The 17,504-nt window shown below is 39.0% G+C and overlaps 1 protein-coding gene across 5 annotated transcripts in view; it reads left to right on the forward strand.

Moving 5' to 3' along the window:
* Positions 1-17,504, forward strand: part of EFCAB7 (EF-hand calcium binding domain 7) — a 46,051-nt gene that overhangs the window by 14,344 nt on the left and 14,203 nt on the right. For all 5 annotated transcript variants that reach the window (XM_006035049.3, XM_025191182.1, XM_025191183.1 and 2 more), the window contains 8 exons: positions 1,505-1,591; positions 2,696-2,891; positions 4,027-4,151; positions 9,833-9,974; positions 12,004-12,113; positions 12,844-13,001; positions 13,207-13,340; positions 15,380-15,528. In XM_006035049.3, the coding sequence (XP_006035111.1) occupies positions 1,505-1,591; positions 2,696-2,891; positions 4,027-4,151; positions 9,833-9,974; positions 12,004-12,113; positions 12,844-13,001; positions 13,207-13,340; positions 15,380-15,528 (1,101 nt within the window). The remainder of the gene's footprint in view (positions 1-1,504; positions 1,592-2,695; positions 2,892-4,026; positions 4,152-9,832; positions 9,975-12,003; positions 12,114-12,843; positions 13,002-13,206; positions 13,341-15,379; positions 15,529-17,504) is intronic.

Raw genomic sequence — 17,504 nt, forward strand, 5'->3', positions numbered from 1 at the left:
TCCTGCTTTTCCCCACCACTTAGCCCCCCCATCACTTTCCTCTGCTCCCCAAAGTCTGTCCCCCTGCCACTGCTTTCTGCACTGCTTGCCCCCTGCCACTGCTTTTCTGCTGCAGTGGTGGTGGGGAATTTAAGATGATCCTCTAACAATTACATTCTAAACATAAAAAACTATTTAAAACTTTGCAAATTCTAACAAATTTATAATTAGGCTTGGTGCTGAGCCCCATCCCTGCTTTTACTTAGGTGACACTTGACTGCTGGAGGGGCCATATTCCAATAAGCATAACTAATTTCCATATCAAATTCCCAAGGGCTTGTTTTTTTGTGTACAACCAACACAAATGCAACATTATAAAATGTCATCATCTTAGTACAAAACACAGAATCAAATTGTGGGTACAATTTAAAAAGCTGCCTGGAAGGATTTTAATAAATAGTGTCCAAATGTGGTCATTCTAACAAAAAAGTGACAAAGCAAAAGGATTTTAAGCTGTTTTATTAATGTGAGCAGGAGCAAAAGAAAATTAAATTAGATGAGCAAACAAGCCCATATGGTAGTGCCAACCACAGCAAAATTAGGATCAGATGTTGACAGAAGGTATTCTGTGAGTACAAATAGTGATCATAGCAAAATGGAAAGTTGGAATAAGTTCTGAATGTAGCTATAGCCACAGGGGCTGTGTGAAATTTTGCCATCCATTTCGTTTTGACGTTGTTTTGACTCATTTCAAGGTCGAACCTGCAAAATTGAAATGAAACAATTGGGCTGGGAAAACTCAGCTGAGCTGAGCTAAGTTCCTTTCCCCAGGGCCGCCCGATGGTGGGGCTGGGGTTGGGAACTCAGCTCAGCTGGGCCGAATTCCTTTCCCCAGCGCGATGGTCTGGCAAAGTGTCAAGGCAGCGTCAGAACAGCCTCACTGTTTCAACGAAGCAAAACAGTGAGGTTGTTTCAACTCGAAATGAAATTTGATACAAAACACTGTTCCGTCTAGACCTCGAAACTGAAGTCGGAACGGAACAGTGCTGTTTTTTGCACAGCCCTAATAGCCACACCATGAAACGTGTGAAAGGGCTATGTTGTTGCAATTATAAAAAATTTAAGTTAGAATGAATCCATCATTTTGTGAGGACACAGTATAAAGAACTTGGTGTGGATATAGCTGCCCAATAAATGAGCAAAACGTTAGATATTTTGAAATTAGCCCATTGCTGCTAATATATTAGTGTAAATATGAATTTACTTGAGGGACTTGTAGTATGGGATCTTGAGATTGAATACATTCTTTTACTGAGCATTTAATAGTGCTTGAAGAGGTCAAATAACTTTTGCAGTGTTGATCATTACTTTGGGGATTCAAACTAAAATTTATTTCTGTGTGCCATAGATAAGATTTCTGGAAAGAATGCAGAAATATTTACTATCTTTATAATAATCACTAAACCAGGTATAGGAGTGAAAAAGTCTCTTTATTAGGAACTGAAATCTAACTTGTGTATTGCAGAGAGGTGAGAAAATGACCGCAGATGAAGTCAATGCTATTACTAAATTGGCTGATGTAAACAGTGGTGGCAAACTTGACTACAAAAAGGTACAGTAAAAAAGTCAATACTGTATTGGTCTCAGAATATGGCAATAAAGTTATCAAATTCAGTAGATACTCCCTAATCCATACTAATAGGTCCCGTGGTGATGTTTGCAGATTACCACGTGCTAGAGCAGAGCTTGAGATATCAATTCTCCAAGTTTAATATGGGATCTTGGCTTCCCTGGCTCCATCCTGAGGTGTGCTTCCCTGGGTAAAAATCTATAAACTGGGGGTATCAAACTCACCCCTCCTTGCAGATCAGTTTTGAACTGTGGGGCTCCTTGCAAGCTAGATATGGACAGAGTGGCAGTGGCATAGCATGTGGGTTAATTCAGCTGTTGCTTGTCCACTACCACTCTCTCAGATTTTAGTTGTGGGTCCTACCTCTGCCCCCACTTGCCCTGCCCCCAAATTCCTGGACTCTTGGAGCCCCAGGGACCAGATTCAGCCTACTTTAAACACATGTCATTTGCTACTCATGAATTTCACTGTATTCATGGGCACAACCTGGCACCATAGAGAGAGAGCAGTGGCCTGGCATAGGTGACAGTTTACTGCAGATTTGGATGTTCAGTGGGGATTAGCATTGTGTAATGCCTTTTAGTCTATTTTATAAATATTTTCTTGGACATTTTGCAGTTTCTTCTGTGAAAGAGACTATTGCAGGTCTCCAACATTTGTTTTCAACATGCAGTATCTCTTTAGTGCTATGTTATTTCAAGCTGAACCTCTAAATGACAACTAATTTTTAAACAGTAAGCAGTCCACAAAAGACTTGGCCTGTAAACACAGCCGCATGGGAAAGAAACAACCCTCTATTAAAAATTAGACATAAAAAGAGTCCCCAAATGTCTAAAAGATAATATAAATTGTCTCATGGGATGGAATTCATGCTTCATACACAATTAATAGCGTGACCTCCACACTAAATCATGGCTCCTTTTTCCTGTGTCACCTGAGAGTGGTCAGTCTGATTCATAAAAATAAAATGAGTATTGAACCTCAAGAGAAAACAGCTTCCATATATTGATTTACCCCTCCTTTACTAACGTGCATTTCTTCCCTTAAAATGATGTTTCACTTAATAGATTATTCTTCATTCTCTAGTTTTGTAACTTATACATGGCAACCAATGAGCAGTGTTGCAAAACTGCACTTGAGAAGCTGGAAGTGGACACTAGAGTGATGCGTCAGCAGTTTGGAAGTCAAGTTGAAATTTCCACTGAAGGGGCCACCTCACCAATATCAAAGCCATCACCAAGAACTGCAAGGAAAACTGATCACAAGGCAACACCAAGAAGAGGTATTTACTGTTCACACAGGGAGGCCCGTTCAGGAGTCAGGGCTTCTTCCCTCCAGAGAACTAGACAATTGAGTATTTTTTATGCTTCTTATACCAGTCAACATTTAGTCAACTAATAATAATTTCTACTGTGGCAGTCACAGAAAAGTCCCAGTAGGATTTCTGAGCCCCTTGCTCAAATAGACTTTGACTGTCTCTCTCATCTAAAACGATCAAATTTTCCTTAAGACTAAAATCGGTTGTCTTTTGTGTGACAAAATCCACAGGGAAGAGAGAAAAATGAATGTACAGATATTGTAGCATTTCAGACTATTTCTTTCTTTCCGTTCCTGATCAGAGGTGAGCCTAAAACATTTATGAGCAGAAAAAGCCAGTCTATTAGCTTTCATAATAGGAGCTTTTATAAAAGCTCTTTTTTAGCAAGGTGTTTAAGCACAAAAGTAGTCATTGATTTCAGTGGGACTCTCATACTCAAAGTTACACAGATGTTGTAGGACCTTACTGAATGGGGAAAAGATTATAGGCTAAAAGCCTTTACCAGCATGATATCAAATATATAAGTTTACACACAAAGTGCAGGAGTTACATTGATTGCCTGCATTCAAACAAATAATGCTGAAATTGAAAAAAAATGCAAAGAAATGCAACAAAAAAGAGGAATTGAAGTCTGGGATTGTGTAGTTTGGCCAAGTGTAAAGGAAATTTGCTGTGGCCACGGCCACATGAGAAGAGTTGACATAAGACAGGATGCTTGAGGCATTGGAATAATTGCCAAATGAACAGATGTCCTGGGAAGAAGATACACTGGATTAGAATTGGAGTACAACTCCCTGGGTTGGGCAGATTTACCTTGATTCAAGTAAATGCGTCACATGGTCACAACTCTGTCTTGCTCCTGCCAGTTGCTGTTTTCCCAAGATAGCCCGTTCACGTGTTTATGACCTGACAGGCACGTAGGTAGGGCTCACTAACCCATGCTCATGTGATTTAAATAATCATAAGGAAAAACAAGTTACATTTACTGCGGATTTGTCATTTAGCTTTTGTCTGTTTCTATAAATAACTGCAAATAAATGCCACTTTAATATGAAGAAGCAATGGAAAGAGCTCATAAAAATAAATATCTTCATTATAGGTGAAAACAGAACCTCTTCAAGACCCTCATCAGCTCAAGGTTGTAAAGCATCCATTTCTTCCACTATGAGCATGGGTGCCAGCAGTAACAAAAATTCAAAGCTAATTGAGCCAAACACAGTAAAGGTATCTGCAAGTCAGTCCTATTTAAGTTATGCTGTTTTCCTTTACACACACATGTTGTTGCATTTTAAGTACGGAATAGTGTTCCTCTGCTTTTTAGCTTATGTTTTATTAATAGTTTGTCAAGGGCAGCAATGCACTGCAGGGAGCTTTCTGGATACAAAATATTAACATTTTTATATATTGTTGGTTTTGCTGACATCTAGTTATTGAAAATAATTTTTCAGGTGTGAAGGTTTAATAGAACAAAGTGTGCTCTTTATAAATGAAACCACTGTTGGATAAAACGCTTAATGACTTTTTGAGAAATTTAAAATTGAATAATTTATTAGGTTGGTGAGAACTTTAAATGCTTAAGTAGTCTGACAGACTGCGTATCATAAACCTTTATAAGAAAGGTAATTGGAAATAAATAACATCTCCAATCATATTCAGTTTGGTGGATGTTAATTTGCAAATATACTATAGCCTAAAAATATTGATTTTTATTTCAGCTAATATGTTCTATCAGTATTTTCTTTTAAATAAATCACTCATTCAATATAAATTCCTGTGGGAGAAAGACAACAAAGTCACTTTGCTAGGTCAATATTTGTAGAGTGTTAATATTGATCTTTTTCCTTTGTTTTCCCTTTCTTGACTCAGCCTTTACTAGTTTTCTTTCAACAGAAAATAATAGCTATAGAAATATAAAACATTAACTGGAAACTGCTAGGATACATTAAAAATGTGTGCCTTGAGACCTCTGTGTAAAAGGGAAAAAATGGTTATGACCACATAGTATAACTGCTGCTAGAAAACTGAACTGATTGTTCTCATGAGTTACATTTTTGTTTCAAATAACAACTCTGTATTTGTTATTGAACTCTGAAGTCCTTTATATCTTTAACATTGCTAGACAGTGACATTTGTTCTATATTAAAATTTAAAAACATGATCTCCAAGGATTTTTTTCGGTCTGTTTAGGTATCTGTACCCCCATGCAATTTAACCTGCAATTTCATCTTATTCAAACATGATATGTAGGGTGCAGAACCATATAATTTTCCAATATTGGATCCCTCTTTCTTTTCACAAGCAAATAAAGTGCTAATAAAAAGCAGCTGTGGAATCTGAGTAACGATTAGCAACCCATTAAAATTAAACTGAACGTTATTCAATATAAGTAAATAGATGTCAATAGAAACGCACATTTTTGCACCCTTGCGAGGGAGACGCCTGATTTTAAACTCCATTGAAACCAATGGACAGATGCTCAATGATTTCATTAGGCTTTGGATCAGGACCTAACAGCCCGAAAATTGTTCTCATTCATTTTATATTCACATCCTTCTTCTCCTTTGTTCAGCTATTTTCTGGAATAATAAGAAAGTGTGCTTTGGTGGAGTTGGACCAACACCAATGTTACTACTCTGAAAGATAAATATAATAGAGTTCAGGACACTTTGATATTTTTTTAAATAAAATAAAATTGTCAAGGGCATGTATGAAGTATTGTACCCTTAGCATCATGCAACCCTTCCTCCTGTTTTCCTTTATTCAGCGAGATGTGCAAAATAAACAGGAAAAAGCCAGGTTCAGGTTTTTAGGGGCCTATCAGACTGTTTTATGGAACATTACCGACTGTCTGTGTTCTCAGAAAAATTTTAAAGGAACCTTCCTCCCCCTCTCTCTGCCCTCCCCAAGCGCATCCCTATGTAGATTGTATTCTTTGCAGTTGCCATTCAGGAAAGGTTAAAAACAATGTGGAATCAGGTATTGAGTTTATCCAGGTCAAAACAGTGAGTAAAATATTAAGTATTTTTACACATAATGAGGGCTGAAGGTGATCATTTGGGTCATTGACATTTGGAGATCTATGTTCTATTCCCAGTTCTGTCACAAATTCCCTTCATGACCTATGGGATGCTCCCCGTGTGATGTTATGACCTTCAGCTCTCTTTGCCTTAATTTCCTACATACAGGGATAATAGGAAAAATAAGTATAAGATGTTTCTCTAATTCACAGGAGTATTGTGTAGCTAGTCATATTTTATATTAAGGTTTCATTTCATTCTTCACATCTGTAAAGGGGCCTCTTGTGTGGAATGAGTAAGAATCTATTGTGCAAGAGGATGGGATAGAATATGTTTTGACAGAACAGGGTTGGGAAATGGGTTGAAGATATGGTTTAAAAAGTATAAGCCATCCCTTCCACTAGAGATACCTTTTCTATTGAATTATGCAGAGCAGGACAGTTTATATCATTCCCTATCATTTAGAACTGGATGCCAATAGATTAGATTTCTGCAAAATTAGGTACTTGACAGTGGCCAGTGTTGAAAATAGTAACTGCTTTTGTACTGTTTTCTTGCTGATTAAACCGTTTTGATTATCCAGGTTACCTACAACTTGTATATTTTGTGCTTTTCCATTACACATTCTCTATTACAATTTTCAGTAAAAAAAAAAAAAAAGTATAGCTTGAAAATAGAAGTAGGAAGACACTTTTTAAGTTTTAATAATCCACATGTGTTGCAATGTGGTACTGGTAAGTTAGAGAGTATAGCACCACCTTATGCTCTGTGCAAGTATAACAAGACAGTGTTTTATTTCTTAAGGGTTTTCAAACTTTTTTCATAGTATTGTCCACATCTAAGTAGAGAGTTTATCTTGTAAGCCAATTTCTCATTGCATACTGGGGTTATATGGCATCCTCATGTTAATAAACATCAATTGCTTTCATAGATGAATAATGATAGGAAAGTATGACCTGTCTTTCATATAATATAATAGCTGTAACAAGGAGTAGCAAACTAAGCCACTTTCCACAGACTATCTATGGTCAACACACTGCAGTGTAGGAACCTGTTCATAAGAAAGGTAGGACATAATTTTTTTTGATTCCTATGAAAATGCCTTATTCATGAAAATTCTTACTGTAGCTTTTTTGAAAAGATACAGTACATTTGGGACACTGTTTAAACAATTTACTGGGCATTTCTACAGCTCTTAAATTCCATTCAGACTATTTCATCAGCTGAACTTTTAACTTTCATCTCACTTGAAATGTTGATCATTCATTTTTCAAACATTTCTATAAGCTATTAAGCATAGAGACTAAATGAGCTAACCCTAGGGTATTGTTCAATTTCCTCAGCTGTGTCAGATCTCAAGGACAAATCTTAACTTGCTGAATGGGGATGTCAGGGTAAATAGGAATTATGCAGGTACTATAACAACCAATTTACCCAGGGAGGATATTCTCATTGCTAATGATACAGTGTGCTAATCTGTATATTCTACTTTTATCAGTATTTTATGTTAACTCTAATCTAAGCATTCATTACAAATATAGGCTCTAACTTCTTTTATAGATTGGAACTCCAACTTCCAATCAACTTCATCCCCATCCTCATCACTATTAAACCCTAGTAGCTTTCACCACTCCTTTAATCTGCCTGCCAGTTGTTGTTTTTTTTGTGACTGGGTCTCACTTCCACATCACATTTAGGAGGGACGCTGTAAGATGAATAGTTTGTTTAGTAATGGACAGTGTAAATAGTTTAACTCATGTTTAGGAAGCTTCTTTGAGATCAAAAAGGTAAAGTAAATCAATACTGCTGTGGTTTCTCTTAAAATGATTTTAAAATATGCAGAATTATTGCACATCGCTTAAGTTCTTACACTATAAAAGACCAGGGAAGGAGGAGGCACTGGGGTTGGATATCCAGATCCCTCAGGCAGCTTTAGAAGTCTTAGCCCAAATATTGTTACACTGTAGTTGGAGGAGGTCTATTTAAGGGACAGAAAATGCATTTAAGAATTCTAAAACATTGAATTTGTTATCATTTTTTCTTGAGGGCTAAGAAACCAGTGAGCCCCTCAGATAACACAATTATACAAGCCCTGAGTGCAGGGTTTAACATCCTGCATCTTACGGTTATGAATGGTACAGTCCCATTCTCTCTTGCCCAATACCCTGGTAAGTCATTAATATCAGTGCAGTGAGCGTAAAATGCTACCAAATCAGAATGACTGCATTTTATACCCACATGTCACTGGTGTAATCAATTACACAGGTTCAGTGCAACAGATAATCTCTTCCTGATCCCAGCAGTGATTATAGAACAAAGAGAAGGCAGGGGAAATTTGCACCTTATAGGCTAACCAAAGTAGATGTGTATATATAGCACAAGCTTTTGCGAACTGTAGCTCACTTCATCAAATACTGTGAAAGGACAAGCAGAAAACAGAGTGCAAGAAGGAGAGAGACATTAGAATACTAAAGACAAGGTTGCAGGGTGGGGGGACAGCTAATGATATCTCTATAGAAAAGAATAAGGGCCCCAAAAAAATCGCTAGCTCTTAGAACACAAATAAAGAAGCAGTGTATCAAGGGAGAAGAAACTATTGGAACATTTTGTTACTGTGAATATTCCTAGCAAGAAGCGTTGTATTAATATAGCTCCACTTACTGTTTTTGAAAACAGAAGGTATACGAAAGACTACACCATAAAGATTCCAGCTGCTTGGCTCAGCTCCGGATCAGTGTCTTCTATCACTAGGAAAATAACCTTTCCTCCCTCAAGGTTGGAAGTATCCAAGGAAAACACTTTCTGTTTTACCAAATGATAGCTAGAGGTGAAATTTGAGGCATGCCATTTCAAAATGCCAAGCATGTAATTGTTTCTGTTTCTTGACAGAAGCTTCATGGCTTCTCTAGAAACCTGGTACACAAATAGTTCAGTCTTGCTTGTTGTTGTGGCTGTTTACCAGTGTTTTCAGCAATAACTAAAAAGAATTACCTTCTGTACAAAGAAGGCAAATTCATTCTAATTTTAGCCAAAATCTAGCAAGTCTTGAACAAAGAGTATGAATCATGTCAACTTGCATTAGATCTTGGGAGCTGTGTCATATGATCCTAATTTTAAGGAGTACTTTAGTCCAGTAACTTCAGTATGACTTTTGCACATGTTTAAACACTTTGCTGGACTGAGATAGACTTTAGTCCATGTTTACGTGCTTTCCTGAATTGGGCCTCAAAGAATAATGTTGGGAAATAATTCATAGACATTAGGGCTGGAAGGGACCTCAGAAGATCATAGAGTCCAGCCCCCTGCCCCAGGGGCAGGAAGTCCGCAGGGATCACAGGATCCTAGCAAGATAAACATCCCATTGTCTCTTGAAGGTGTTCAAGGTAGGTGCTTGAACCACCTCCGGCAGCAGTCTATTCCAATTAATTATGAACTTAATTGATAAATGTATATGACTTGTCAAAAAAATATATTTGTAGTTGTTCAGACAGTTCATTTTATTCCCTGATTGCATGACCTTCTGGAACTAATAACAGCACTATTTTCAAACATTTGAATGTTAACTGTTCAGTTTGACTTTTACACAGTTTGGAAAACTTCTGTTCTCGCTTTGGTTAATTGTGCCATTCTAAATTTACTTTCAACAGATATTTGAGCATCTGAAAGTAATATTTGTATTTCTTTACCAGTGTGGATTTGCTATGATATCTGCAAAAACTGACTACAAACTGTCTCAGGGAATTCATTAAAAAATTCAGAGGCATATCTGCAGAAAATTATATGCCATATTCACCCAGCTGTAGCTCAGACCATCAAAGCAATTTACTTAAGAGGAGGATTAAAGACCCAGATGAACTGATATTATGCACCTTTTCATTTGGATTACAGGAATGGCAATGTGCACAGTCCAAAGGATGCTTTTACTTAGAGGAAGATGGTACAATCATTAGTCATAGCTATAGGATGCACTTACTTCAGAAATCAACAGTGTGTATCACCATTAAACCTTTAAGTCTTAGCCAGTTAGAAGGTAAGTGTATTTATATTTTTGGAGAATCAGAAGGTGGGTCTGGGAGGCACATGAATAGTCTTATAATTTTGCAAAATACTCTGTGATGGTCAAATCTAATGCATTAAAGTTCTGGTACTTCCATTACTATAATATGGGCATCAGGGCTTGATGGTCATAATCTACCCTTAGCTTTACCAGTAGTGTTCCTACTGAGCAAAGTGGATTGCAGTATGTAATGATATAGGTGGCATATGGTCATGGGTGGCTTAAATACTTCACCCTTTGCAAGTTAGGTCCCCCAGTCTCTGGCTTTCTACACAGTGTCATATTTAATCAATAAGGGAATGGTTAAAAGCCCACTGAAGTCATTAGACAGGTCCCTATTAAATGTGTAGATCAGGCCCTGAAGCTGTAGGCTTTTCTGATCTGTTTCTGTTGCCTGTGTCTTTGTGTTCATGCCATGCACTTATATTGTATGGTCATTTAAAAGGACTATCTCAACTTAAAAATTATGGCCAAGATTCCATAAGTAGCTAAAGGTTTTAGGTGCCTCGATTTGTGGTTGTTTAACTTGAGGTACTTAAAAGGAACCTAGTTTTCATACAGAGCTGAGTATTTGTAAACAAATACATTTCTTTACCCATTATGTTAAAAGCATATTAGAGAATTAAAAACGAAGGAAAATAATAAATGGGCACCATTAACTCAGAGTGTAGCCAGTTTCAAGCTACCTCTACTAACTATTATCCCAGTAGTTGAATGGCAACGGCATTAGCCCAGGAAGTGTCTGACCCAGATTCTCATTCTCCCCACCTCAGTGAGGGGGGATTTGAACCCACGTCTACCACTTCCCAGTAAAGTACCTTAGCTATTAGGCAATGACCTAGGCATGCCCAAAAGTTCCTTCTTTTGAAGCTGGTCCATAAAGGAGCCAAGAGGAGAAGATGCATAGAGCCAGAAGAAGAGCAAGCCAGAGCAAAACTGCCTCTTCGGCCAAGTGAGGAGGTTACTGTGGTGGAAGTGCAAGGGCCCTAGACAGTGCTCTACTTGTCTCCAGCTATCTATCCATTTGATCCAATGACTATTAAATACAAAATGCAGAAACATCACACATCTTCACTGACTTTTTATGGTATAGATAATTATTGCCACGTGTTTCAATTTGCCAAGGTTTTTCCCCTTTATTAACAAAATAAAAGCTAGCTTTCCACTCAAGAAGACTGCTGTCTTATCTTTAATTGTAATCCTTAATTGTTTTAAGAGCCTCCACAAAAAGAAAAGTAATAAAAAATGTTATTGTATTTATGGCTAAAAGCTAAAGTAACTTTCCTAAGTGCCAAACACTTGGCATTTGAGACTTTTTAATGATAATTACACTGTATCAAAAATTAACAGCAAATTCTCTGTTCCAATCTGCTTGGGGAATCCCAGTAGCATATTATGAACTCATTCTGCATGCAGCTTTTCCATTGAGGTCAACAAGGCTTTTTTACATGGAATAGGCACAGAATGTGCCACGCTTACTTGCATACCACGTACACCCTTTCCCCCCCCAAAATTAGCCCTCCAATATTGGGGTGGGTATTGTCAGTGGGAAAGCTGATTTCTGCATTGAAAGAGGAGCACGGAGACACTGTAATGGCTGCCACTGTTGAGTTTCTCTCACTTGTCTCCAGCCAGCATTCAGGAGAGGTGGAGTCCAGTTTTAATCCGCTCACAGCTGCTGCTGAATTGTCAGCAGCTTTTGGCTGAGCAGCAGTTGAGAGAGCACTTGGCAGCAGCTGTGAAAGGATTAAAATGAGCTTTTACCTGACACAGCCAGTGAGCTATTACAAGTGGTTAGCTTTTAGCCATGACTCTGAAAAAATATTTTTGTCTTCATTCTGTTTTCCTAAAACAAGGTACGTGCCTTGTGTGGGGTTGTGCGATATGCAGGAAAATATGACATAATAGAAAGATCTTCCATATGAATCTAAGAGGAACGTTTTGCCCAAATACTATGCAATTATTAAACATTCAGTTTGACATTGTTTTTGTTTGTTTCTAGGGAAACCTTCCCCATGGTTATCAGTGGACACAGCTTTGTATGTTCTGAAGGAAAATGAAAGCCAGGAAAACCTACAGCTTGTGGGCTTGACTGATCAGCAAAATAAAGAGGCTAGACATCAATCTTGTCTTGATTTTTATCTTGTATTGATTTTCAAAAATCTGCAGTTTTACAGGAGATGGGCACAGAATGTGCCACATTTACTTACACGTCATAGTCAGTGCAGCACAGCTAAGGCTCTGTAGTTTTGGGAGGGGATAATGTCAGCATACAAACCCAAAGTTACAAGGGTAATCTGTAGAGACAGATTTTGAACTGTGCTCTCAGGAGTCTAAACCCTATGGCTTAGTCACAAGGCAGGTTCATCCCTTGCTTCTTTTTTCACTTGTGAACCTTTTGAAGGATTTCTGCAAAATCTTTGCTGCAAATTTGAGCCAGGTTGATGGATCGGGGTCTATGGCCAATCTATATGAGCAGGTGGAAAGAGTAAAAAACTTAGTAGGTTTTGTCCACCTGCCTCATCTGGCAAGAAGATATTTGTTTTGAAGTTTAAAAAGTGTTAAAATTAGTACACTTTTTTTGGGGGTAGAAATGTCATTAAATGGATCTAGCCTTGAAAGTCCTGAAGCGTGCTTCTGGTCCCATACAGCTTGCTAACTATTGCTGTGACTAGCAAGTCTGCCAGTGTTTATCATCATGAAGGCCTCTCATAGGGGTTTGTCTTCTGTAAGGAAAGTAAGTGTGAGGTCTCTAATAGGTTGTAAGTGCCTTTAACTAATTTGAAAGGAAGGCTTCAAATAAATAATGCTCACAGACTTTTCCATCTTCCTTCAAGAGTAGATGTATGGGTGGAAAGGGGAACTTGGATCTGGATTTTACTGGCTACTTCCATTCACAACTGGCTGTAGGCTCAAGAAGGTAAAGAAGCAAATAACTAGAGAAGTGAAACTGGTTTATAGAGGGGAAGATGGAGAGTTGGGCCTTACTAAAGAGTTCAGGTGAGTTATATTTGTAGTTCAGCACCCTAACTATTATAAGATCAGTGCTTTGAATTTTCTTTATGTTGCTAATAGTTTTATGCTACTGAAACAAATTCTGTCTGGGAGTCCTAGTTTTGTGAAAGCATTTACAAATATTGAATAATTCTCAGCAACGGAACAAGGAGAGAACTGATGCAAAAATTGTTTTGCTGCCTTCTTTCAGAACAGCTTTATCAAATATATTTGAAGTGATTGATTTAGATGGGAATGGCCTACTGAGCTTGGATGAATATAATTTCTTTGAACTAAGGACTAGTGGTGAGAAATGTGATGAGGAAGCCTGGGCTATATGCAAGGGTAAGCTTTGTTACTCCTTTTAATTTACTAGAAATAAAGTCATAATGAGAAGTTATCTAAGTTCATATATTGATGACAGCACCTGCATACAAATATACATGAACAATCATTACCTAGTAGTCCATACCAAAATGTGTATATACAATGGTAAACAATGTTCACCTGCCCCATTCTTCTCTAGCTACCTTCTTTTCCCTCTTTATATTCCTTTTCTTTTTTTTTTTCTGTCTTTCCCTCCACTCTCCCATCACTTAGCTCTTCTTCTTTCCAGCATATCCGCCATGTCCATGGTTAGTAGTCCAAGTGGAAAAGAAAGGCTTCCCATGGCTGTTGCTAAAGCTGCAGACATTTTATGGTGGGATGTGTTCTGACCATAGAACTGATTGTGAGGAACTTTAAGCTGCTAATCACAACTCTTGTCCTGAATTCCTCTCTGGTGATTACTTCTTGCCTCTGGTTCTGTGTCTGTGACTTGGAGGTGAATATGCCTTCCTACCTTACTACCTGTTTGTGTGGCTTAGATAATCAATGTGTGTAACGTGGTTGTAACATTAAAACCTTTAATTAAACTGTTATTATTAAGATTCAACCATTTGTCAGCTAGAGCAGTGTTTCTGCTAATACAGACAGTTCCATTGGAAAACATTTGCTAGATGTTTCATAAACAGTTTACAAAATTGTCCATATTGCTCTATTCACAGTTATAAATGGGACTTCTGCAATAGGGCCTGAAAGGTAGCCAGACATTTAAGACTCTTACAGCCATATGCTGCCTTTGATCTGTGGGGGCTGTTAATGTCAACAGGAGTCCTGTCACCACGCAAGGGCAGTATTTGGTCTTAAATGCCAGTTTTCAGGGGAAGTTGGCATTGTTTAATATTAAAAATTGGTTATGCTGTACTTTCAAGCCCTCAGGATAAATAGGTCTACTTCATAAGGGAACTAGAAAGATAAATCCATTCATGGTTGTACAGTGCTCTGATATTACAATGATGGGGACTGTATGAGTGACTATGTGGCTAAACAAATCAAATCTAGTTGTCAGGAGCTGTCTATAGCCTCTTCTATGAACATTGTAGGCCATGACACGTTGCTTAAGTGGAACAAAAATATGTCTCCTAGGTTCTGTGAAATATTTCTCTCTAAAATACTAAATATTTCTTTCTAAAAAAGTATGTTGGAGATTTTCCTAAATTCTAGAGAACTCATGTAGAGACTGTTTTCCTTTAATCAGCTTCTCTCCTCTTTTATGCCTCTAGATTCTGTTACCCATTTTTATTCCTTTATTTATATTTTTGTGCGTCTTGGAAAGGGGAAAAGGGATAGGAGCATGGTAGATGGATTACTAGGTCATTAATCAGTGGAAGGGTCCAGACAAATATCATAAATCATGAGAGCAAAGTTCAAGCAGTTTATAATAGCATCTGATCTCTTTGATAGATTTATTAAATTGGTAATCCATTTTAATAATGTATAGTGAAGATTTAGCTTTGTTGCAATGAGAAGAATACACTGACATAAAAACATTTCAATTAGGTGTTTGCAGACACTAGAGCAGTTGACCCACCATATTCTATCAAGAGTGGTGCATTTTGGATTTAAAAAAAATAAGTAACCAATTTCTGTATCAAATCCCCAAAGTTACTAAGGGAACTGCTTTACCAAGCTTTCATTTCCTGTCCCTGATATTCCCCTTTCCTTTAGTTCTTACCCTACCACAACTACTTCCAGGAAGAGATATCTTCTAAGCCACACTTACACTTTGACATTCCTCCTTCTCTTAAGCTGTACAAAAATCCAGTTGTTCCTTCTTCCCTAAAAACAAGGGAGAATCCCTGTAAACAGAGCATTTTAAGTTCAAGGGTATTCTTTACCATTTTAGTATTTTACACAGTTTTGGAAGACCCATGGCTGTAAGACTTATGACCAAATCTTGCAGTCCTCACTGAAATCGCGGAGAGCATTGTTTAGGAAAGATTAGAGGGACCATAACAGGATTGTTTCCATTTAAGAGTTACATTATTTTTCTTTTTAAACAGAGAATTTTGACACAAAGAAGAATGAGCTAACAAGGCAGGGCTTTATGGATCTGAATCTCATGGAGGCTAATGACCGTGAAGGGAATCCCAGTGACCTTTGGGTTACTTTATTGTCCCTGGGTTTCAATAAAGCATTGGAAATGACAGAGGTATGTAGTTGTGTAACACAACTGCTTCACATGCAATTTGTTGCATATGTTTAATTGCAATGCTATTTCTGTCCTTTGTAAACTGATGTTGGTAGGCCATTCACCCAGCTCCAAATACAGTTAATATACATTTTCTGCTATGAATGTCAGAGCTGGCACTTCACCTTCAGGGCTAACACTGTCAGGAAGGACTACACTAGTATGGAGGCAGGTAGAGATCTGATAAACTGCAGTGTCACTGCTTTGTGTTCAGAGAGAGAACTGAACTACTGCCTCACAGAGAAAGGGTACCAATATTTTGTAAAGCCTACAGAAGAAGTCACAAATCTTGCTTTTTGAAGGACTTGAGGCATCTTGCTAGAGAGAAACAGTTTTTGATGATTTGACATATGAGGAAAGGCATAAAATTGTGGCCTGTCATATATCTGTAAGAATGAAGTGCTTGCACTGCCTAAGCTATGGATCTGGTTTCCAGAGTGGCCCAGATAACTAGGACAGGATCCCTGGCTTAATCACAAAGCAGTTGTGTTGCTATAAAGAACATCCCAGGAAAACAAATAGCAGCCACTTGTCTTCATTTCAAAATCGAATTGGAGGCTGAGAGCTGTAAAATGATGTATCAGAGATGGCAGCGGGAGACAATGGTAGGGTTGGAAGCGGGAGACAATGGTAGGGTTTTTGCAGTAAGACCAGGAAAGCCTGCCCAAAAGGAGAAAAATAATAAAATGCACCATCCAGCTAATGTATTTCAGGGCTTTCTAACTTCAAGCCCTTCAGGGGCCACACATAGCATGATCCATACCAGTCCAGCCACAGGGCCCCACTGCACCACGTGCCCATGGAGGCACCCCTACTATTGCACCATGTAGGCACAATCCCCCACATGTAGCTCTGTTTCCCCACCCCACTGATGCTCAGCTCCCCACACAGCTTGCCACACTGTTCCTGCCCCCATGGCGCGGAGGCAGGAAGCACCAGTCAGTGGAGGGGGAGGGAGCCCACAGACTGGCTGCTGTTGCACCCAGAGCAAAAGAGCAAGTGGCAGCAGGCAGGAGCCTGGGGGCTACAATTTAATTGCTTGCATCCTGTATGTGGCCCATGGGCAATTAGTTTAACAGCCCCGATGTATTTTATTTACATTGTTCAACAAACATAATCTCCAGACATAATTTCCTGCCTTTACTGCTGCCCCTTGCTGTTGTGTCCAAGTATCTTCCACATAAACTTAATAGCAATACCTGGAAGCAGGGACACACACACGTGCATGTGCGGGCCGGGAGGGGTCCGAGGCCCTTTTTTTTCGCATGGCGGGCTGTGGCCAGCAGCCCGGACACGCCGGGTCGGGGAAGGCAGGCGGCACGCTAGAATTAGGCATGGACGCTTAATGGTTGATTTAAGATTGTTTACTTACACCATAGATGGTCGCGGTGCAGGCTGGAAAACTTCCAGGAAAACTTCGCTTAAGTCCCAGTTTAAGGACTCGGACAGAGCTCTGGATTCACTCGCACGAAGTTTGCTAGGCTCCGTGGAACTTGTGCGTGCAGGGAAGGGTACGTCGAGGGATCGTTCGGCGATGGGGAGAGGCTAGAGGCTGATCAGACCCCTGTTGCCTTCTTGAAATGCACGCTGGGTCCGATAGGCTCCGCAGCGCTTAGAGATCTTCACGAGACGTGAAGTCTCCTCCTCCTGATGTTCGTGGAGTCCTCCAACTTGGGCGGAAACCACTCAAGCCTTTTATAGGGCAGAAAAGCCAATCGCTAGCCGCCACGTAGGAATAATTTAGAACTGACCAATAGTGGGGCACAAATCTGAATACAAATGGCGGGAACTCCTTGCAACGTGCATTTCTGTGTTGCAAGGAAGAAATGCACCCTGCAAAGAAAGCTACGAGTGGCGGGAAATAATGTAGCAGTGCCGAAGCGCACACAAACAAAAATCACACCCTTGGGTTGTGACATCCCCCCTTGCTGAAGGCA

The sequence above is a fragment of the Alligator sinensis genome, unplaced genomic scaffold (genome assembly GCF_000455745.1).
Source record: "Alligator sinensis unplaced genomic scaffold, ASM45574v1 scaffold558_1, whole genome shotgun sequence".
Taxonomy (NCBI): Eukaryota; Metazoa; Chordata; order Crocodylia; family Alligatoridae; genus Alligator; species Alligator sinensis.